We start from the raw sequence: 25141 nt of genomic DNA on the forward strand, positions 1-25141 counted from the left end.
ACAAAGAGAAACCACAAAGGCTCTGATATTCTTTGGGAGTTCTTTGTATGTGAAAATTTTGAATTGAAATTGATAGACCCAGATTTTTTGTATGTCTTAAATAAAGATATTTCCCCCCCAGAAATGCCATGTCCTAAATTTAAACTCTCTGCAAGAGAAAAAAAAAGAAAAAAAAAAGAAAAAAAAGAGAAAAAAAAAAACCCCTGTGAAATAGAGGTTAGGTAAGAAAATATGAACAATTCCCTTCTTTGGTAAAAAGGAAACCTGTAACCCTATGACAGCATATAACTGTCACAATACTAGGTATCTGTTTCTACTGGCTCTCATACTGGCAAAGTTAGGAAAGTGTCCTGACCAGACTGAAGTTACCAGTCGAAACATACAAGATATAATTAAACCAACATTAGAAGTATTGACGCTAAAGGAAGATGAAAATAACACCAGTTCATTATTTTAAGAATGAAAACAGCTTCTAAATATTTTGCAGCTTCTTTTCAGCTCCTACAAAAAACCCCCCACTCTATGATAATGTACTTATTAATTGCAATATGATTGCAGTAAAAAATTTTGGCTTCTAACAAAGCGGTTATTTAAAAACTGGATTTTAAGCCTGGAGCTTCTTCTCCATCTTGGAAATTCTCAAACTTAAGCCTGTAGGAAAAGTACGCTTTTATTCGGCACAGCAAAATGGATATATGCCAAACTGTTTTGCAGTGTAATGAAGCAGTTTCTCAAGAGGCAGAGAGATCACATGAAATCACATGGATAACAAAGGGATTAAAATTTAAGGAATGTCAAAAGTTTTACCTTCTATTAACTTCATAAATTACACAACATTTTTGTTTCAAATAACTACTTTGCTCTCAAAGTTTAGAGTCCATAATAAAGAATTTGAGGTTTCAAAACTCCACCCAATTTTACCACTTTTTATAAGGAGAGAAAAATTCCTATCATAGCTGGGAGAAAAAAAGAAAATTTTCTGCAATAATGATGTCACATGTCCAAATTGGAGCATACTTTTTCATCTACTCTTTCTTCTGCTGATGATAAGGACACAGTCACTATTTTAAGAAAATACAGATTTTAGTACTTCATACGAAATAGTAGTTTATATTTTGCAAGGCCATCTCAGCTCAAATTCTGCTCTTAGCTCTGCATGAAATGATACTTTTCCCCATATGCAATTTTACATTTAAATTCCAAATACTGATTTTGTTATAAACCTTGTGGGTAGAAACTGTGATACAGACAACGACAGAACTGATATTCTTCATAGCTCAATACACACAGAAACTCATAAGAGAACTAGAAACCTAGATTTTGTTATAAATCTGGTCTGTTATAAATCTAAATGAAAAGCGAAATTTTCAACAGTTGTTTCTAGTTCAAAGTTTCCTTACAATCAATTAAATCATCCTCTTCAGTATGAATCACCCTTTTAGAATCCGTTTAGGAGCTATGCTGATTGGAGTTCAGCAAGTCAGAGAAATCAGCCCTGAAAGACTTAATAAGAAGTATTTCTCATCAAAGATTGGTTTGATGATACAAAGCAAGGTAGGCATGGTATTCTCAGATGTTCTGAGGAAAAAAGTACTTAAAAGCTGCCTGCTTATCTCTCTGGTCTAACTGGTGTGCCATTTGGTACAATTAAACTAACTTTTATGTACATGAACTTTTTGTTTTCAGTTTTAGAACTTCTAATAACACAATAATATTGAGGAAAAGGCCTATTACATATGCTATCATAAATTCAAAGCCTTTCAAGCACTAGTTTTTGTATACTGTGCTAAGTACTTAAACCAAATCACTACAGAAAAAAATATATTGTAGATGTCTCCTTAAAGCCTTTTTCCTACACTGAAAAAGCAGTTATTTGAAGGATTAATTACAAGCTTAGTAATTCAATGCACCCATCTCCTCACTTGCAGCAAGACTGGGTAGTACATGTTAAAACATACAGTTTAAAAGGAAATATTGAATACTGGCTCTGTGGTTCAGAAATGTGCCACAGAGGGCTGACAGGCTGCTCCTTGCAGCCCCAAAGGACACACCAAGCTCCATGCTCTGTGTCGATTAGGATTTATTTGCTGAGAAACACTTTAGTAGCTCAAATAAGACTATTTTATATACATATAAAACCTTCAAATTTAAGAGCTCCAAAACCCAGCTTCCATTCACCGTGGTCCACAGCAGAGTAGGAGACTTAACGCTCCAGGGCTATATAAAAGAGCTGCGAATCCTACTGAGATTCTCTCTACTTTATAGGTACATACTGCATTATTTTAAATAGAATCTGAGATGTATCTTTATTGTTCCAGTCTACTGTCAGCAAGAAAGCTGTCCAGTGATATCAGTCCACATCCATTTGCTTAAGATCTTCTATTATCACGGATGATTTCTTATCGGAAGATCAACAACTTTACATATTCCTCTGCAGCCAGGTAACCTGAAAGAAGTACTCAGTTTCACAAGATAATACTGAGAGTCTTGACAAGACAGCTGCCATACTATTAAACTAGTAAATATAGCCACTGATATTCAGCTTCTTGGCAAGAATTGCCAATGCAGAACAGGATGCTAGGCTGCTCAGTCATGTGTCCCTTCAGACACTGGTAATATCTGCTGTTGTTTTGCCAGTATTAATTCATGCCTTTTGAATCTGACATATCACTGCCATATGACACACGCAGCCACAGGCGCACATAGATGCCTTGGATCTACATTCAGTTATTACCTGAGCGCTCTCTAGATCAGAATTTAAGCAAACAAAGGATACATTTTACATCAGGATGACTGTATGGACAATGGAACAACTTTGGGTTTCTAGCTGAAGAACAACAGTCCTTTCTTGAGTGTCCCTGTGGAGAATCTTGCACTGACAAGGGATGGAGTAGATGATCCAACAGGACTTTTCCATCACTAGGCTACGATTCTCTGAACTTCATGTTTTTTGACAGTATTACAAGGTTCGACAGGCATTTCTCTTCAGAAGAGGGATTAAGGTCAGTAAGAATCAGCATCAACCAAAAAAGTGCACATGAGGCAATTGTGATGGCAGTAGGGAAAAAGACATTCATAGTCAGGAAAGTGGTCAGTGCCTGTGTCTTCCGTATATGATAAAATCTGCAATGTAATCAAAGCAGTAAGTGGAGGAACAAGGAATATTAAAGTCATGAAAAGTGTTGCAGTTTTTTCTGTTAAAGTGAAAGAAGAAAGGTGTAATATGATACAAATAAAACCAGTAAGGGTATAATACCTTATACATAGCAGAAGTATAAAAGTTAAATTCCAAATTAAAATTTGGTTTGGAAACAAATGGGCATCAGTAAAAGCTCAATGCCTATTGAGAACTGGAGTTGAACTTCAGAAAACAAGTTTCATTGTAGAATGCAAGTGACACATGAAAAGATACTCAGAAAAATGTGAAGTATCTATACTTCATACTCATGAATTCCTTCACAGGGACTATCACAGGGATATGCCTCTTGCCTTGTAAAACCTGCATAATATAGTGAGATAACACACATACAGCAACTCCAATAAACATAAGACATAACAAACTTGAACAATCTATGCCAGAGGGACCAACGTGTGGCTCTTGAGCTACATATAGCTCTGAAGCAGCTCAAGTCAGCTCTGATACATCACAGGGTCAGCAGTGTGGCTGTCCTGGAGAGCGGCTGCTAAGGAATTAGAGTGTTGAGACAGCTGTGACAGTGAGTCACCAGGGGCTTTTGGGATGTGTGGTCACCATCCAACCCAGCTGTGCTCCCATCCTACGCTTCTCAAAGCTCTCATTCCTTGCAGTTCCCTCAGTATATCAGGAAGGTACCTCTGCTATACAGGGAGCATTGTATAGATATGAATAACAAAATGTTATTGTTACCAATTTTGGTTATATACATCAGTGTAGAAAGATTCACTAAGTCGCTGTTATATTGCCATCAAAATATGATGTTACACACTCTTTATTCTCTATAAAACATCACAGAGATCTTTAAGATCTTTACACTCCTAAACATCAAACAAAATTCAATGTCAAGGAAAGAAAACACTTTGTTTTCTGCAAAAAGACAACTCAGAAGGAGATGGTATTAATTTATGACTGCATTTCACGTATCAGTGTGCTACACACATGCTTAATTCCAAGTATGGCTCTGTTTGAAACTGAATGATCATATTTTCCACTCTTCAAAAAAGAGATTTAGTCAAATAAATTTCACTAGACAGTCTCTCAATCCAGAGATGGTAGATTTGGCCCAAGTTCCAAGGTGAGTCTATCTATTTGCTGAAATGATGAGTGTTTTGACGTATCTCAGATTCTACAGAGATAAAGGACCAAAGCTAAAAAATTTCCAGGGAACATTCTCAAGTTTCTCTGAATTCATTTGCTGCAGAGATCACCCTTACCCCTAGTTCTAGGCCTCTGGTTTTCTTTCACTTACAGTTTTAGACAATTAAACTTTGTATAAAACATTCTCAGATTTACGCTTCGGGATAAGAGATGCAGTATGAATTATTTTTTCAAAGACAGTGTGCAAGTTCTTTGTGACTCATGCTATACAACATGCTGACGCATTCCAGCATACAGTGTCAGCTTAAGCCTTGAAGTGACACTAAGAATGATGTACCTGGAATACAGTTTGACAATTAAAGAAGATTTACTCATACAACTGACAAAATTCTTTTGTGTCAGCAGATTTTGTGGTTTTCCCTAAAGAAGAACAAATGAAAGAATTACAGATTTAATACGGGAACCCAAGAGAGGCCAAGAGATAGAAATAAAGCCAGCTAGGATGAGACAAAAGTTGATTCAAAAGGTTTTTAAATAGTTTCTCCATATACTTAAACATTCAGTATGCATGTGAGCGGGGCTTAGACCTCAAGGGAATTGTAATGAGATAAACCCTCCCTGTTGGTAATAGCAACTGCAAGTCAGCAGCTTTGTTTCTAAATTCACTTGTCTTTCCCGGTACTTCTGTCAGCTGCTTGTCACGTTGTAAAACATTGGTGTGAGCAAAGCCAACAGCACAACTACAATGTGAATCTTAAAAACTTCAAGCTGTTTCAAGGATTTCCTTTAACCCAATCATTTAAAGCAACTACTGAACATCTTCTGATTGCTCATGATTATGTCTAAGGTACTTGGGAACAGGCAAAGATTTCAAGCTAAATGTATTTGAAAGCACCAGCAAATCTACAGACTTACTCACAGTAAGAGAAACTTCACAGTGGATAGATTACATTCCTCCTGCCAAAACCAATGGCCAAATGGCAGCTTTGCACCTTAAGAGGTCCTGAGTTGTGTCTGCAGGTGTGACATCCAAAGAAACCTGTGAAAATCTGCAGTTACCCATAGTTACCCTTCTGCATGCTCTTTTGCAAATGCCTGACAGTCCAAAAGCTTACTCCAAAGGAAAAGGAGGAAAAAGGAAGGATGTATGGAAGCTTATTTCTCTGCTTATTTTACATGCCAGATCTTCTCAAAAAAAAAAAAAAAAAAAAAGAAAAAAAAAAGAAAAAGAAAAAGAAAAAGGCACCTCCATTCACATGAGAGAATAGTATGATTATCAAAAAGATAGATTTTGATCAGTGGAAGAAATATACTGATATCTGAGTTGTAAAATCTACTTCTGAGGATTTCCTTCTAATTCCTGGACATGAGAAATACTAATCTCATTTAGAATATCAATGGACTTAAAGAAAAGCTATTAAAAGTGAATCAAGATAGCACTATTGAGGTCTTAACTAAATAGTCAGTAGTCTTAACTAAAAGGCAATAAAAAGACAAAATGAGCAAAGTAAGATTAAAAGCAGACATTGATTAAATTGAACTAAAGGATTTCCATTCAGTCAATGGTTTCTTTTACTTCACCGTGCCTTTATATTATTCTTTGCAGTTTCTTTTCTATTGTAGCAAGGAGGTAAGCAGCAGGAAAGCTGAATGAAAACTGTTGCAATGCAGCAAGATGCCTCACCGTGGTTCTCCATGCACAAATGTTTGCAAAGTGTACTTGCAGGGTTGCAGGCTTGTTGGGCAATATCAAAATAAAAAATACTGCAATATATCATTTCTTACCATATTGATCAAATACTTTAAAACATAAAAGGCCTCTAAACAGTTAAAACTTGCTGTAAAACAAGTGCTTTTCACAAAAGTATCTGCTTGAACTCAGGTGGTATAGCAATGCTTTAGTTGTCTGGTAAGTACTGCTCTCTGTTTAAAGGTGACACAACTATTTGGATCAATATAAAATTATCAAATTAGTTTAAATCAGACTGTAACATGAAAAATAGCAATTAATGGCCAATTTTGCTCTGTACTTCTGACCAAATCTCCTTTTGTTTAATATTGTGATTATTACTTTGGAATGAGTAGCAAATTTCAAAAATATCTGGAGATGAGATAAAACAACTGACAAAAGTCATGACCAAAAATACCGCAAACAGATTCAGAAATCCTAAACAATGAAGCAGAACAGGCAACATAAAAACAAGTAAAAATTAATGAAGAAGAAAAAAAAAAGCCAAAAAATGAAAACTACTATATATATATATATTTATATAAATATATATATATATTTAGAATGAGAGTTCTAAATTCACTGTATCAAACCAAATACACTTTGAAGCCATTGATTTAATTGTAGAAATTTCAGTAGAAATATTTAATCAATCTGCCAAATAACAACAACAAAATGTAACACAATTCCACATTCTACTGAATGGAAAATAACACTGAAAACACAGTAATTTCCTCAGCAAATCAATAATGTGTCTTCAAGCACAGTCTATGTGTCATTTCTTTCTAAAAAAGGAACCAGAGGTGCTGTAGAGGAAAGACTCAAGTTTGCATAGGAAAATCTCTTATTGAGAAAAAGGCTGCAGCAAACCAACATGGTGTGTTCTTACAATGGGTAGAAGAATCTTTTTGTCTCAGATTATGAGAAAGAGACAAACTAACATATGAACTCACTGGAAAATAGTAAAAAACTCACAAAAAGAACAACTTCTTAAAAAGGTGATTAAATGATGAAACTGCCTGCCAAGGGAGGTTATCAGGGCAGAAGCTTCAGAAATCACAAACAGCAATAAGATATTTGCATCTCAACAACACACAAACAGTTGTCAACAGTTCTGAAAACACAGCAGAATTTTGGTTTGTGGCCTGATCTGATATATATGCACATTCCTGCTTTACTAAGAGAAAATTCCAAATGCACTGAAAGTGGACAGGAAAGCAGAGATGCAATTGTAAGTGGACAGCTTCATGCTGTGATTCTGGTTGACTCATACATTTGGTTTCTAGGGACAACTGAGAGGTATACATCTGAAGATATGGCCTCAAGTTAACTTTCCTGTGTTATTACATAAAGTACATGAAAGTATAGGAATTCTGCAAGAAGCTGCACGACCAATATGTGTGATTAGATAAAAATGTATCAGTCCAGTGTATGAGAAAATTAATTAACATATTTAGCATGCAGAGAGATGGATTTCAGCCAGCATAAGACAGAAGGAAGGGGATTCAAGCACTGAACATGGTGTGAGACAGTGAGAATTGGCATTGAGAGAAGGCAGGTAGGAGGCTAATTAGCGTAAGATTTGGAGAATGGGAGAAAATGCAGCAGTAAGAGAGAAGAAGCAAGTGGCCCTTATTAAGAAAATGCCAGTAGGCTTCCCATGACAAATTCCACTCATTTTTCAGATGCTACTTCTTTTCTGTGAGTAGATTTCTGATAGAATACTTTCCTTATCAAGCATACAGGTATTCCTCTGCACTAAATACATCTTCTTTAAAACCTTATTAATAGGATTCAGCACTCGGCTGTATTTCTGAAGTCTGTATGGCATATTTGATATTAACCTGTTTTGCAAGGAAGATATGTTTGTAAAGTGGTCTTAGGTAAAATACAGCTTGTCTCATCAATTCTCCTAGCTGTTTTTCCTGCTTAAATCTTCATTTCTTCACTGCATTCAAACTGGCTTAGCAATTTCATGTACATCACGTTTAAATTGAGCCTGCACCCTGTTGTGAAAAGCTGGCTAACCTAATTTGATTCCAGTTGTCAAGGCTGCACAGTGATGGAATTGTCAAATGATATTCACTTTTTCTTGTCACTAAAAGAGTAACCAGATTAGTCTGGGAATGTGAAAAGGTAAAAAAAAAAAAGGAAGCAAGGAAGAAAGGAAGGAAAGAAGGAAGGAAGGAAGGAACACATAATGGTTTATGTCCAGCACATAAACCCTTATGCACCATTGTTGTAGAGTTACTGGGTATGTCTCAGCTGCCTCTGATGGGGGGCTCTGAGTGCACAAATGGATGTGGTATGTCTGTGACCTACTGGATAGGGCCCCTGACTGATTGCGCTGGCAGTGACCCCTGGCAGGACAGGAAGCTGGCAATGGATCTCCAAACAGCAATTACAGGATTTCCTTCTGAAGAGCAAATACTCAAATATCCAAAATGGTAGAAAAACAAAGTCAAGAGTGTTTAGTTGCAATGCAGCAGAATTTTCCTGATTTGTGAATTCATAAATTGAGGAACTATAAGAACTCAAAATCACAAAAAGCAAACATAGCTAGGCAAAATGTAAGAAAGTTATAGAAACTACCCTTATGGGCCATTAAGGAATGAGTCACTGAGAATTAATCTACCATATTTGTAAAGTATATTTTAAAAGGCATCAAAAAGGATAAAACTGTGCACTACGTTTGAATTCTGCAGGAGCTGGCCCACGGCACATCACCTTCGGTTTCCTGACTTGAAATGACTGCAGCAGTATTACTTCTGGTAATGCTCTGCCAACATTCCAACAGCTTCACCGCCAACTAAACTTCACTGCCCAGTTTTTGGAGAAAAGCTTCACAACTCTGGAAGCAGTTGACAGAGATCTAATACTACGTTATCTTTGATAATACCTTAAATCTTGAACAACCTGAACTCTGACATTCTAAAAAATGACTCTCAGGAGGGATTTAATTGACTTAATCTGATTTTATAAAGCATTTTTTGTGTCAGACATTACTGTATAACTGCTAAATATTTTCTTTAAAGATTAACTCGCTTTATATTCAAATACACGTTAATTAGTTTGATCAAACAACAGAAAGCAGGCTCAGATGGTTGTCTAGCCTCCGAGTGCCAGTGCAGTTTCCCTAAATCTTTGTCAGACCTTTAATTCCAGTAATTTACTCTAATTAAATAACACCACCATTTCCTGGGGTCCAGGGCATTGGGCCCTGCCAAGCATTGCAGCTGATTCACCCTAACACCAAACACCAACCTTCGGCATGTAGAGGCTGGGGCACAACCCAGCCCTCCCTGAGGACGGGACAAGGGCAGGCACTGCGGCTGCAGGCAGGCTGCCACCAGCTGTGCAGGACAGGTACAGGCTGCTTTGGTCAGTGCTGCCAGCAGCCCAGCTCCCTGCTGCTTGGCCCCTCTCCTCTCTTCTGGCTTTCTTTCCCCGTGCCCCCGCCTGCCGGGTGCTGACTCCAAATTCCTTTCCCTCTTCTATAGGAGGCACAGCCCCTGCCAGCTCCGTGCTTCTGGTTCAGCTGCCAGGCCTTCTGCCCCTGATTAAAGGATAGAAAAATGGCAAAATAGATCACGTGCTCTTTACATAATCTATTTAATAATACTTTTCAAATAACTCAGAGCCAACTCTTACTCCTGAAAAGATCTCAAAAGAACACAAACAATTTAAAAGACTTAAATTTGTATGGAATTACTGAATACAAAAGACGAAGAAGCCCACCATTGTGGGCTTCCACAGATACACCCAAAATACCATGACTGCTGCGAAGTTCAATCTATCAAAATCGTGACTCATAAGAGACTTAGAAGGCATGGGGTCTGGTTGTTTCTGGTTCTTACAGGCTTTTTCAAGATTAATTTTTACGTCCTTTCTAATTTCAGCTTTTGGTATTGACTATAACCAAACTGAAAGCTGTTCCCACAGTTAAGAGAGAGCAGATCAGTGAAAATCTTCCTTGGGAAGCAGAACTTGAACACAGCCCACATGCACTGAAACAGTTGGACTGAAACTACAGTAAATAGCAACACCGAACCACTGCACAGCCCAACTGTGCACCCTGCTGGTGTTTTTCCAAACTGACCTTGTAAGTGCATTGTGATAACCAGGAGGAAAGTTTCACAGATTCTTCTTCATTCCACCCTCCATTTGGCTAAACGTCTTTTGGATTATATACAGTTTGAACTTCATTATATTTAGGTATGCTATAAGACAAAGAGCATTTTTTCTGTTGAATATAATTAGAAACAAGCTAATTAATTCGTGGGAAGAACGGCCACAGTAAGAGCTGTATCTCAGTTATTCAACAATTTAATTTCAAGGTCTGTATCTTATTTTTTTGGATCTTCCATACTGTTACTGTCACATACTCAGTACAACAGTTGCCATGGAAGACTTCCAAGTCATCACACTGAAATAATACCTTGCACTTGGTCCTTCCTCATTCAGTTTAAAGCACTTAACTCAGAGATAAGGTGAAAACCTGGGGCATGTTGCAGATGATGACTGTGTGTACTGTGTGCAGTCGTGGGCTGATTAGTGCAAGAGAAAGCTTAGCAAATGCAACAGAGAGCAAGCAGTGACTAGAGGATGGGAGCAAGCAAAACATATTAGGGCAGGGTGAGCAAATGAGGTTTGAATAAAGGAGGCTAACTGGAGTTCTTCAGCTACCTAACGGAACTGGAAGCACAGTGCCAGACTTCTTGGGGGTACAGAGTGACACAATCACAGCCCAGAAAGTTTTAATTAGATATAAGGAAAAAATGTCTGTGGGAAGAGTGGTCAATCACAGAAAGATGCTGCCTAGAGTGCCATGGAGCCCACATTCTCAGAGATTCTCAGAAAGGAGCAGGAAAGTCTGTGACCCCCTGGTCCAGGATGCCACTGTTCTGAGCAGAAAGCATGGACTACGTGACCTCTCAGGGACCTTCCAGCCTAAAACAGCCTATGATTCTGATACTCCATTAAGGTCATACGGCACATAGTCTACATCAGGTGTGAAAACACTGTAGGAAGAGGAGCAACTTTTATAAATGGTCCGGAACTGGGGAAGAAAATCCTTCTTCCTCTGAAGATGTCTGTTGTAATTCTTGATTGATCCTGAAAAACAATTCTCTTGTTTATTTTAGACAGTACAGTGAGAAATGTTGACTCTTTTCCTACTTGCTGTCAAATTCAAACTGTAACCCTCACTAAAATCAAATCATTTGATTCAGAGGGAAAAAGCATCTATAATTATTTGCAATCACCTCTGAGCTATGTATGTGCTATATCTGGGTGCTGGCAAAAGAGCTATCCTTCTGAGATCATTTAGTTTTAAAGGCTTAGATCATATTCTTTATGAGAAAATGCTACGACAAATCAGCTGCAGTGATTTTATACGATTATGCTCTTCTTTGTACACTAGGGCTAAAGGGGTCCTAAAAATAACCACTATCCCTGATAAGGTTAATGGCATCTCTTTACTAAGAGGCAAGCAGACTTCCACCAATGCATTAATTTCATTTCTCTCAGTCTCTGATACTTTCTTCTTCTACCCTCTTTATCAAACAGGCTCGCATTCATTGCATTTTTTAGGTTACATCTATTCTTTTTCCCAAGACTGTCTTTCTTACTGTTCCACACTGTAATTTCTTTAACCTACAAGACAGTTTATACAGCACATTTTGTTCAATGCCAGGCAAACTTGGATAAAATTCCATCACACACCTCGGTATCATTCGATGTTCTTTAGCACCTCTTCATAGAGGAATGCCCCAAGGCCTTTCCTGCTACAACTATGCTTCCTTTGTTGGTTTTTTATTCCCTGAAGAATATCTAATAATAATAGTTGCTAAAATAACTAATAACTCTTACTAATGTTGAGCATCTCTAGGGGTAGTCTTGAAATGCAATTATCATCTTTACTTAAGCAGCACCCTAAAGCATCAGCAAAATCAGGCTCATTCACTATTCTGGAAGCATAAAAGCAACACGTTAATGGGTCTCATTCATCTCTTGGTCATCTTCCCCAATCAGCAAGGAACTACCTGAGAATATCTCTATTCACCCAAGAAAACAAGGAGAGCTGCATTTAAGCTGTGGCCAATTCTGTTCTCAGATGTTCTGTTTAAATTTTGTCTGCTTTCTCTGCGCCATTACAAGGGAACACAGTGTTTGTCTGAGGCTTAGGATTCCCATGATGATCCCAAAATAAAATGTTCTCTTCTCAACATATTATGAAACACAACCAAAATGTTGACAAGTAATAGTCTCTGAATTGTTATCTTTTTTTTTTTTTCAAAAAGAAAACTTTTTTTATTTTAAAAAGCTATTACTCTCAATTCTCTTCCTACAAAATGTACTCTGTTTCAGTCAAGGTGTTTCCTCAATGATATTTCTGCTAGATACACATGGCCTTTAAACAAACACTTTAAACTATGTCCTTTGGGTGAAAATGTGCTACTTGAGTTTCCTCCCATGTGCTCCCCTACAGCATGTTTGTTTTGTTCAGTCCCAAACCTCTTCTGCTTATTCTGGTTTGCCAGCAATTTCATCTTATGCTGCCATTCTGCTTCCCCCCACATCCTTCATTTTCATGAGCTCCGTTCTAATATCCTTATGCATGATTTTCACCATTGACAGGGTACTGAGCATCCACTCTAAATTAGACCAGCCACAGAAAGGCAGCATGGGTGGCCACTCTTTAACACCACAGTAACTACACGCTGAGGTGAAAAGCAACTGCAGAACAAATACAGCTTAAATTGCTGAATACTTAATATTTCAGAATATTTGTACAAAAGTCAAGAGGTAGAAAAGCAAATGCTTACATGCAGTGCATTACAGGCAGATGAAATTATGGGAATCAAAACAATCACTATGGTGATAAATCATCTGTCCTTTATTAATTTGAACTGAAGTACCTGCAGTGTCCTTGTTTAACACATTTTAACATATCTGATGCTTAGAGAACTGAATCTTCTTCCATGTCAATACAAGATCTGGTGAAGTGGAACTCTAATGATAACAGGATGCTCAAAATACTACTGTAACACAAATGATAAAAGCCACAAAAGTTGAAGATTAAAACAATAAATAGAAGACAACAATGTGTAAAGATGAATGTGACAGCCACTGCAATCAGTAGGTAAGGAAACCCTCATCAAGGGGCAAAACATAACTGAAGATCTTTCTGGACACCTTGAGGTGAATATGATCTTCTGAAGGACACCTAATGGCTGCATGCACTGTGTGTTAGTCCCAGCAGCTTATGTAGCTCCTTCTAAAGGTGTGGTCTGCAAAAACCACTGCCTCCATACGGAAAATCACAGTCTATCCCCAGAACCAAGTTTGTAGGAAAGACTTCTGCTACTTGTACTGCTTCACTATTACCTATTATCTATTATCACTGCAATTCTGTAGCCCATGTCACTGCATAACATGTTCAGAAGATAATATGTATCAGCAGGATATGTAAACACAAATGGCAAATTGTGAATCGCCACTTTGTGAGTACTCCACAGAGCGCAGGTACCCTTCTGAGCTCTATCTTAAATGGAAAAGTTTGTAGTGGCAGAAGAGAAATGAAACTCCTGTCAGGGAATTTTAGGCGCTTGGGATGAAGTCCAACAAATCCTCCTGACTCATCTGTTATCTTCCTGGTTTTGCACTCGTTCTAAAAAATGCCTGTGTTGATAGCTCCAAATTGTATTTCTTCTTGGACTCATCTTAGAGCCCCAAGATTCCCTCACAGAATGCAGCAGCCATATCGGACCAAAAAAAAAAAAAAAAAAAAAAAAAAAAAGATACTCCAGAGGAGATTAACAATACAAATACAAGATTACAAAGTACTGGCTGTAAAAGTTCTGGATTAATGCATTTTATTTCTCGGCATCTGTCTGAACTCATTCTTGCCTGCCTGTAAACACACAGCAGAATTCCTATGAAACAGAGAAAGGAAGACCAGTCACCTCCAGATGACTGCATCTCAGAATTGCTATAGCTTTGCAAGCCCTTTATCCAGTAGGAATCATCCAGACATGCAAAGCTGTTTTGCTATACTGTCCAAAATTGCAGCCAAAAAGCGTCAAGACTGTGTGCAATTACTAGAAAGATCTTTAATGGCAATATAGAAAAGCCAGATATAACCCAACATTACTTTCTGGATAGAGAAAGAAAAAGCCATGTACTTCTCAGGTAGCTTATCAGCAAAGTTTAACTAGGTTAATTTGGCCAACCAAGTCTCACAGGGATTGCACATTTAAGAATAAAAAACACAGAATGCACATCCACTTATAAACTGTGAAAAGCTTTCATGCCTCTGTTGAGGGATTGTTAATTTGGGAGATCACATCTCTATTTTGTTAGAGTAAATGAACCATTATTGCACAAAGCATGGTTTTACTGTCCACATAGAAAAATCACACCTGAAAGTAAGTGCAGCTGAAGCACTGCCTGGGCACTTCAGGCACTTTGATGTAAAGCAGTTCACCACCATTAGGTCAAAGAATAAGACACAATGGCTTCTCTAAAGGGGGAGGAAACCAGTTCTGCTCGTATTTGTTCTGCTGTGTGCTGCTCACCTCTCACTGGACCTTGACGTTTTCATTTCCTTTCCCTGCATTACATCTCACTAGAAAGCATATCCCTCAACCTTGAGTACTGTCTTTCTCAACTTCCCTTCAGAGTAAGCTCAGAAAGCATTCTCTGATTGCTGAATATCTGAGCAGCTCCAATTTTCCCTTTTCTTTGTCATGAACGACCTTCTAGTACAAGTCTCCTGGACATTCCTCAAGGGCAATGAATGACAGCTGGAGGAAGTCAGTAGACACCAAAAGCTAAATGTCAAATCTTCATAAAAGTACGAAATATTTGCTTCTTACTTATGCAGTGGCATTCATTGTGATGAGAACAGGAGACGCACTTCTCAAATTCTCTACCTCTGAGGGGTGCTAGATAAGTATAATGATAGCACAGCCAAGATTGCTAAATTTATTACAGAAGCCTGTGATCCCAATAGTATATTGCTAATAACAGTGCCAAATATCCAAAGGCAGCTGCTCTTTAGAGGTTATCCTTCCTCGCGGAATACTGCAGAGCTATCAGCAAAGGCATATTATACCTGTGGGAGAAGCAAGCTGCTCTTCTTAGATATAGATGGGCAACAAACACCCAATAATTCTTTGAAAAATTGAGTAGAACTGTGCCAGAGGGCAAAGAGGACATCTGTGCCAAAAGCAACCAGAACCTCTGCAAATAAGAAGTGGCTCTGTTGCTGCAGGTCTGACCAGGCAGCCCACGCCAACAGCCCTGGCCCATTAATGCATTCTAACTCTCTTTTACCCTAAGCACAGAGTATAAACAATTTGGTTTGCATTCACAGCCTCGGACTTGAAAATTAAAAAAAAAAAAAAAAAAAGTATTTGGGCCAGAAAAACACCTTCTCCTAGAAGTTTGCTAAGAAATTTTTGCAAATTCATGCAGTTTGAATTCCAAGGTGCTCACAATCAATCTTTTTTATTTTATTCTGCACTCAGGTCAGAGACTTCGGCATTGGATGGAATGTATTTTGTCTTCAACTTTCAACACATGGAATTCTATTTCATTGTTCTAGCAACATTTCCTTTATTTTTAGTTTTCCAGAAACTGCAGCAAAACCTTATGCTATAGCACATATATCAAAATCTTTTCTGACTGCCGAGAAGCATCCTGCCAGTTCTTCTACATTATCACTTGTACATCCTCCCAAAATAAACCATCTGCTAAAGGCAAATTCCTTTGTTCCCTGCCTAGGCACACTTGTCAGCCATTTGGATGACAAAGATTAGGAGAGGGCTGGACAGTTTGGAATGATGAGGAATGTTTAAAAATGCAATACTTTATTTGAGTGATAAATGACACGTTGCTGAGCACCCACCGGGACATTGAGAGAATTAAAAAAAAAATTGGACTGAGCAGCCCTTGGCAGGGTGAGGAAGACATTTCTCATCTGCTGCTGAAGGTCTGCCCACGTAGGGTCAGGGCCTCTGCTTGGAGGTGCCTGCTACCAGCAGAGCCCGAATGATTTGATGGCAGAGTTTAGTCAACAAAGCTCTAGAATGTACGTGGAAGGCATGCTGACAGAAAGTGAGCCTAACCAGTGCAACACTAAAGTGGGCCCAACCAGTATATATTGAATGCAATGAGCATGCAGCTGCATTAGACATGTACAGTGCATGTGTCTGCTTCTATGTGGTTTGTATAGACAGATGTATGACAGCAGCTAGACAGTAGCAGATAACCTTGAGCATGGCTGCGTTTAAGAGATATCCTGCTTAGGAACTTGCACTACCTTCTCATCTCCCTGTAGATCTAAAAAGTCTTTCTTCAAAGCTTAAAGAACGAAATACAGCCTAGTGCTGGGAAACATCTGCCGTGAGAGCGTTCTGGCAGCAAATGGCTGGCGCGCCTCAGTTATGGTTATCTAATACTTTGATTAATATTTCTTTTGTCTTAACCTAAGAAAGAACAGATTTCAAAGACCTTTCAATGAGGCCAAGTGTTGTATTTCAAGATCTTGAAAACCACAAACGCTGTATTTTGAGGCTGACTGTATCTGCACTATAGGATCTTCATTATTCGTTACTGCACCTTAACAGACTGGCCAACAGTGTCTGCATTTGGACATATATTTCATGACAGAAAATTCCAAGCACCTTTTACAAATAAAAGCAACTCATACAGGTTCATTTTAAATAAAAAATAGATTGTAAGACCACTAGAATTAATTGCTCACAAATTCTTATTTCCAAGTGGGAATGAGTCCAGTAAGGCCAACTAAGTTGGCAAAAAACACACACATAAAAAAAAAAAAAAACCAATCGAAACCAAGGGAAAACAAAAGAAAACACTACTAAAATATTAAAACAGACATGCTACTAGAATTTTAAGCATATACATTCTGGTGAAATCTTTGGAAAGCCATTCATCCTGACATTCCTATTACCTGCTATTTTTAAGCACAAGGCTGAGAGCCTGCAACAGAAATCATTACTGTCTTTGTTTCCTCATATTTATAAACAAGTCTGTCTCTCTTCAAATGCAATAATGGAGAAAGGTCAAACAAATAACCCTATCAATAACAGTAAAATAGATTGAGCAACAGAACGTTAACTTCCGCTGTAGAAATAAATCAGTGAAGAATTTCTGGCATGAAAGATAAATGCACTTGGACTCAAAAACAGTAGAAATCCACTCACACAAAATTCTTTTGTACAGAAACAACTTTTTACTACATAAGTATATAACAGCTAACAAAATGCTAAGGTATCCAGTCTGTATCACAACGAAGATGAAGAAACTTTGGATTCCAGAAAATTAGATTAGCAACTACTTAAAGAAGCTTATACGAAAGTTATTCTTTTCCCTGAGTCATCCTACAAAACGACTATAAGACCAAGCTGATCTTCATGTGGATGCATACAAAATTCAGTGCAGAAATGAATACACTAATGCACGCTTTCAGAAGCACCTTAAACCAGAGAAAATGGCCACTCGCCATCCCCCTGGTGCTACCTTGGAGCCCTGCACCAGTTGAAGGACAAGGCTTTGGACCTTCCCCCTGCCTGCGGCCTCAGCAGGCTGGAACGTAACGGCCTGTGTACTGAGATACTGAGATTGAAGGGATATGGGACACCAGCATCCCATACTGCCGCATGTCAGGGGCCTGATATTATATAACTTAAACTACACGATGGCCTGGATATCTTTTGACATTTGCTAAGGAAAGGAGAGACCTGACAAGTCACAGTTGTCAAATTATGATGGTACTGAAATAATCAGCGAGGTATTGCTTTAACAGATGCCAATTTCAATGCAGCTCAGTCTACTGCATTTCGTGGTGACATCCTCGGAAGAAATAATAACCTAAAAAATATACTTACTCTAAAATATATTTCTAATTAAATATAAATGTAAATCCAGTCAGTAGTATAATGACTATCACGAAGTTAATATCCTTGGCAGACTTAAACAGGAGTGCTGAATTTATTCAGAGGCATAAAACAATCTAAATCGATTCAGAAACATAAATCAAGGTCAATCACAATTTAAAACCTAGCAAATTAAATTACTCATCCTTACAGTTTATGTCCTTACTCAAAAGGCTGCATACGTTTCACCTAACATGGTGTTTAAGACTTACTAATTTGCCTCAACGTTTAGAATACTTATTGTATAAAACTTTGGATTTCTGTTCGAACAGAGTGCAAGATGAGAGAAATAAACAGTGATGAAAACATACCCCTTTTTCCTACAGAAATTGTAATATTGGATCAAAAGCCTGTAGCATTTTCTCTTTTAGATAGTGCAGTATCAAAAATTAGTTAAAATTAGTTAAACAATCAAAATTAGTTAAAAAATCATCTGTATTTGAAACTATTAACTACCTATGCTAAAAATTATATGGAGATTTTTCCTCATTTTTTTCTAAATTATCAGTGAAATACAAAAGAGAAACTTAAACTACATCAATCTCATTAACTGTAAAATGTGTTGATTGGTTAAATAAAACAAATTTTCTTTTTTTATATATCATTTGAACCGTCTTATGTAAAGCAGTATGCCTAAAACTGTCTCTAGTCTATAAGTCAGTATTGTGTTCATGTATCCATCAACAGATGAAATTATTAACCTAATAAATGTGCCACTTTTGCATGAGATTTGTCTTGTACAACAAAGGATTTAATCCTCGCAAACAGCTGCAGAACAACCACACAGTTCTCTGAACAGGAACAAATTAAGGGCATCTACAAGACTCCAGCTGTGCTAATGAATTCCTCCTTCCACATCTACAAACAAGGCTAAAATACCTGCAGGACTTTTTAAAGAATGTCAGTGTTCTCACATCTCCATCCTAAGAAATAACTCATGTACATACAGTCTCCGTTATTCTTCATTTAGCCTTGCACTACTTTTACAGATACATGTTCACATTGGAATATCCAGCGATAAAATCAAGACAAACGGAAGTATAAAAGTATAACCATTTTATTTCAAATTAAATTACAGAATATCATTTACCACCTCAGAAGCAATTTACTTGATGACTCCAAATGACGAGGAGTTTGAGTTCAGTGATATAAAATAGAAATTGCAACAAACCCATGATTTCAGTACAGATCAGATTGCTTTACTCAGCAATATAATCACCCTATGAACTAACAGAGCGATGCAGTACAGAATCCTGTTCTAATCACTGGATTTTCTCACTGGGGGAATGGGATTAATCACAACAATTTCTCAGTAAGGACATTTCCAACAATGAACGAATTCTTCAGCCTGCTGTATGCTTTAAAAAATCTACCAAAGAGTCTGGGGAAGTGAAATAAGGATGTCATCATAAACATCCATTCAAGCTAACATCTGAAGCCCCTAAACAGCCTTAAAATGTCATTACAAAACATAAGGAAGCGAAATCTCTCACAGCAGCAGCAGAACACCTTGCCCACACGGCAGCACAGCCCCTCTGAGCACACGGTTGGCCCTGCTGACAACAGTGGGCATGGGGGAAATACACAGCTCCTCTGTGGGAAGGAAGGCTCCCTCAGTGGTGTAACAGCAAACTAATGTGATGGGTGAATACGTGCATTCCCTGCCTAAAAAAGGCACTCACGTGTGGCTACTTCTCACTTTCTGATGATCTCCTCCTTTGTTGCCTCTTCAATTTCCTCCTGCATTCCACACTGTTTTATTCAGCCTGCCCTTTGTGCTTAGTTGCCCCTCTCTTCTCTTCTTTTGAGTAATCTCCCACCCCACCGTGTTACTTTTGTGTTTTTCCGCTGAGGTCCACTGACCTCTGAAGTGCCAGCACAAAGGACTGGAGCCAATCCCACTTTATCATAAATACCTGATGAGACAAAGCAGTGCTACTAAAGAAGACAAGACAAGAAAAGAATTGTAAAAAGACAGCAGGACCCAGCTCTTCCACAGCATTTCACAGAATTCTTCCCTGGAATTCCACCTCAGTGCAAGTGGAAGCACACCAGAGATGGATCTGCCTGCCTACAACACCTTGCTGTGTGCTTGCTTACTGAGAGCCGCTGGCATCATCTGCCTCCAGAAAATACGCAGAACTGGGCTTGTTCGTATTGAAAATATCTGCAGTGCTTTGATTTCCAATAACAGCTCCTTCCACAAGGGCTGATTTTAGTAGGAAAACGTTATGGATGTATTCCTTCAAACACACAGAGCTCTTAAGATGATAATTTTAGTAATTTCTCAAGTCTGATCAAAATGTTACAGCATTAAAAACAAGAAAGCACATCTCAGATATTCCATCTCCATTGAGGTCCCTACAATTGCACCCAGCAATCCTCCCTGCTCATCATTCCCTCAGAATATCCCCACTGTCTCACAGGGGCAGGAGGGAACAGTTTCTCGGTGTCCGCGCACCATGGGGGCAGTCAGTGTGTGTAACACAGGGAGTCACGCACAAAACCTGTAATGCCAGCAGCCATCAGTTTCATTCAGATACCTCGGGGCTGACACAGGGATCCCAGGCTGCTCACAGCCCCATGGTGGTCCCACCACACTCCCACATGGTGGCCTAGAAGAAGCCAAAAAGGCAGAGCCCAGTCACACCTCACCCACTGGTGCTACGGGTCCAGATCCCTGACAAGAATATCGGGTGTGTCAGCACAGCACAACAACATCCCTGCTGACAAACCGGACTCAGAACTGCTACTGCTGCAGAGGGTGGCTTGCACAAGCCCAGAGCATGTTTCAGCACTGTAAGCATTTAAAAATGGATGTAATGACCATTAGTATGACCAGCCCATTCTACAAGGTAAGACGTATTTCACATCTCTCTGAGAACTTATAATCCTTTTCTTTCTCTAGTTCAAAGCTCGCTGCAGCGTGCAAAAGGAGTTACACAACGTTTCTTGCAGATAACTATTTACCAATATTACAAAAATACACATTTTTATTATGTTGCAATAAAGCTGAGTACTTCAGAGACTGAAAACTGGGAAAGGATTCCATTGTGGTACTCTTGAAGGAAAATTGAAGAACAATAAAACAGTTTTACTTAGTGGGAACCAGACCCTAACTGGACATGGAGAGAAGAAAAAGGATGAAAGACGTTAAAGGAGCTGCTGTCCTGTCACTCTGTGCTTATCGCTGTCTCTCTGCTTTATCTTCCTTCTCAGTGTCTTAGCAAAATGGTAATGGGAGTCATGACTTACAAACCCCAGTACCACCCACTTCAGACAGCAGAGGTATCAACAGAAATAAATCCCAGATCTTTTGTCAGCAATCCTGCAGACTCCCACCACTTGTAATAACGAAGAATTCATACAGGATGTTAAGGATGCTAAAACACCAGCTGCTGGACGGAAACAGGGATATGCCCTGACAGCCTCTCACAGATACCTGAGGCTCACATAAGTTCCTTTTAGGCTGACCTGCCATTACAGCAAGTTACACAGGCAAAGACCCCTCCAACACTTTTAGGTATGTCACCCACAGTAACAGCCACAGGAACAACAAACCGCGAACAGCATAGGCTTCACGAGGTGAACGAGGAGCAGGGCAGCACTCCCTGTCCCAGACAGCCCTTTGGAGAAGGCTGTGGTATTCTGTCCCAGTCATAATTTGGTCTCAGCTGGAACTTTACACATGCAGTAGGCTCTTTTCTGGCCAATCTTTTCCTTGCAAAGAATAATCATGTTTTTTAATGAGCCTCCCAGCTTAACACTGCTCCCACACCTTGTGCTCCACCATAGCTGAAGTCACAGTAAGTGGTACAGTGTTTTCACGTACTGCATTTCAATATGTACATATTGCATGGAAATCCAGACCTTTCCCACCAGGGACGTCTTTTTGCGCTTGGAGAAAATGCAGAATGCAACTTATTTTTTCTTTTTTTAGGTCCCCCTGCTGTCAGGATTGTATTCAACATGAATTAGCTTAGAGGTAAGGAACAAAAGGTTTACAAAAAAAAAAAAAACAATTTGGGATGCAGATAGACATGGAATTCTCTAACAATCAGAATTATGAATAGATCTTAATTGCATTATATGATGAAGAAAGCTAGCACCTCACTGGCTCCTCCAGATTTAGAGTTTGTCAGCATAGAAATCATGCTTTCAGTATGAAACATTTCATCTCTGTTCTGCATGAAAACAATACTACCACACTGAATAGTTCCAAAGAGTGTTTTAAAAAGCTCTTTCCTTCACTGTGTAAAATAATTTCTCACTTCTGCTACATGTTTTATTTTCTATTTTATTCCTTCTGCCTGTGCATGAGCCTTCCTACCAGAAAAAGATGCATAACATGAATTGTATTCAGTTCTGGGAGCACTTTGGAAAGATTTATTCATATTGACTCCCTCTATTATTTCTTTAGATCTATTTTTAATCACAATTTTAAAACAATAAAAGTACTATTAAACAATATTAAGAAATATTTTAGTGTGATTGTAGCTTAATTTTGTAGCAGCAGCAAGAAAATCCATTTGTACAACTGTTTCTATGCTTAGCTATTTTAGAGTGGTATCACCCTTTAACACGTAACCTCAGAATAAACAGTGGTCCTCCTTTCATGATCCTAATTTTCAATGCTTTTCTATTAATAGATGAGTTTCATATGGATAGATGTACATACTCTGTATACTGGCACATTTCATGCTCAGGCATGGGCCATTATTACGTGTCTCAAATCTCCTTGCAAAAGTTCTATGGCACACAAGATATTCTTTTTACCGTTGGCTATGATCTCTTTTCTCTTTGAAAGCCCCAAGAGTAGAGATTTAGATAAAACTCCTTAATAGGACCACACAGATGAAGACCCATATAGCACAAGCTAAAATTATTGTTTTAGCAATCTCATTCCCAAAGAGAATTTTTACCCTTCAGTAAGGTAACCATTACACCAACATCGCTTCTGTGACAACAGATTGCACAGATATCCAAAACTAACTCTAAATCAGCTATGAGACTTGACTTTGCATCCTAGAAGTAGCTGGACACCACAGAAAACATTAAATCACAAATCCTTGCTGCCAGTTCCATTATTTCCCAACACAGCAAACAAGCTCTTTGTTCCAAAGATAGCTTGACAAGACATTGTAATTAGAAGCAAAGCAGTCCTGAGAAGAAAGATCATTGATGCTATTGGCATCATCTTAAACAAACAAAAAATGTTGCACAAACTGAGTTTGTTATGTTTTTTAAGATACAGCTGTTTCACGAAATTACATCTTAACATTATAATGATGTTATTCGTATTATCATGTAGTACCAGACAATGCAATTACTATTGATCTATACGTTATCATAAAGACAGCACGTATTTCCTGATTACGTCTTTCATTCTCACATTTAACAGTGGGTTTATAATTCAACAAACAAACAAAGCAAACAAGTATGCATCAATACCACTTAAGTAAGGTATCTATCAGATATACTAACTTTAAGTACTCAAAGAACACACACAATTTATATGCATTTATTTTCTCTAGTACTATACTACAGCTGCATATAATAAAAATGCTTTTGAAGATCGCCTAAAAACATATATATTTTAATGTGGATACAATTTCCACATTCTAAGTATGAAAATATATGTTGAAAACATAATTCATTTTTCATATTTACTCAACTTCCAGTTAATTCATGCATCTCTTTATGCATGAGGCAATATCAAAATCTGAAATCAAGATACAGAACTAACATCTACTCAAGAACAAAAATGTAGGTATGTATCAGTAATTACATAAGCAATATAAATTTTGTTACATTTGCCAGCAAGGAACCCTAACTCTTAACATTATTAAGTACAACACCTTTTCCAATTCTAACAATGACATAAACCAAATGCAAGAGGAATGACTCCTTTATTAGCAAGATTCTCATAACTTCAGATGGAATAAATGTAAAAGATAAGGTACTTACAGTGAATTCACAGAAATCAATGCTATCGAGGCTTTTGCTTCTGTGTATTCTCCCTTTTATTCTTCTTAAAGAAGGTTTTCCCTGACTTACACTACAGGTAGCACCATTGGGATTTTCGGAAGATGGAGTTACCCTGCCAAACAAAAAGAGATCCATATCAGACAAAGAATATATTGCTTTATTTTATGTCGCATTTTTAATATACAAGTAAAAAAATGCAGAAGGGTGATACCACAGGGTTCTCAATCCAACCTTTAGTATTCTAACAGCCAGCACCAAAATAAGACAACAAAAGATGCAGAAACATAGCTCCCACTAAATCCACCACTGCTTGCAGATTGAGTCAGGGGTACATTTTCTGCACTGATGTAAGAAGCATCAGAAAAAGAACAGAGAAACATATTTAACTTTTGAAAAACTAAAATGGATATTTTCCACTATTAATTCAAGTTAAAAATTGTGTCCTGTGATATGTGTTGCTGTCTGTTGGTTAAATCAAAGACAGCCTGGCAGAATTTGGCTCTTGACCTTTTCCAGTTTAAGCACTAATGGCACTTCAGCTGTTCCAGCAAAGAATAATGGTGAGAAATAACAAAATGGAAAGGACCTATTACAGCTGTAGAGGTAATTAAAACTATAGTTTTCAAGGCTTTTCATCACATTGGTCATCTAAATATAGTTCTAAGAGGAGCTTGCAATTGAAGTATTTTGAGCAAGCTCGTCGTATTTCAAGATTGTTGAAAGTTGTTAATGAGTAAATGTAAATGGGGTTAACAATTAACTAAATATAAGTTTCAAAAGGTCAATATTTTAAATGCAAAATAGTCGGTACTCAGTCTGACACCACATTAGGAAAAGGAGTGCTGTGTTTCAGCAAATCCGTGCACCTAAAAAGCTAAATCTTCTTTTGCAGGTTTACATTTCTTCTTTTTCTCAGCTGCAGGCGTAAGAGGCCACTGAAACATGTGTGCACACATATATCCATACACATCTTTTTTGCATTGCCCAAGGCTGTGGACAACAACAGTTCAGTGATTTTCCCTGTAACCATTAAGATTCCTGTGTATTTTTGGGTTTCTCTTTTTAAATTTGAAATTAATGGCTTCAGTATGTACATAAGTGCTTTTACAAAGAGACAGGTGTGTGTCTTTACAGGTACACATCACCGCAAAGAGACGTTGCATA

At 38.0% G+C, this 25141-nt stretch overlaps 1 protein-coding gene across 5 annotated transcripts in view; it reads right to left on the reverse strand.

Moving 5' to 3' along the window:
- TJP1 (tight junction protein 1) overlaps positions 1 to 25141 on the reverse strand; it is a 156975-nt gene that overhangs the window by 123723 nt on the left and 8111 nt on the right. For all 5 annotated transcript variants that reach the window (XM_085234412.1, XM_085234408.1, XM_085234407.1 and 2 more), the window contains exon 2: positions 23957 to 24089. In XM_085234412.1, the coding sequence (XP_085090538.1) occupies positions 23957 to 24089 (133 nt within the window). The remainder of the gene's footprint in view (positions 1 to 23956; positions 24090 to 25141) is intronic.

Source organism: Meleagris gallopavo, chromosome 12 (genome assembly GCF_905368555.1).
Source record: "Meleagris gallopavo chromosome 12, MGAL_WU_HG_1.1, whole genome shotgun sequence".
NCBI lineage: Eukaryota > Metazoa > Chordata > Aves > Galliformes > Phasianidae > Meleagris > Meleagris gallopavo.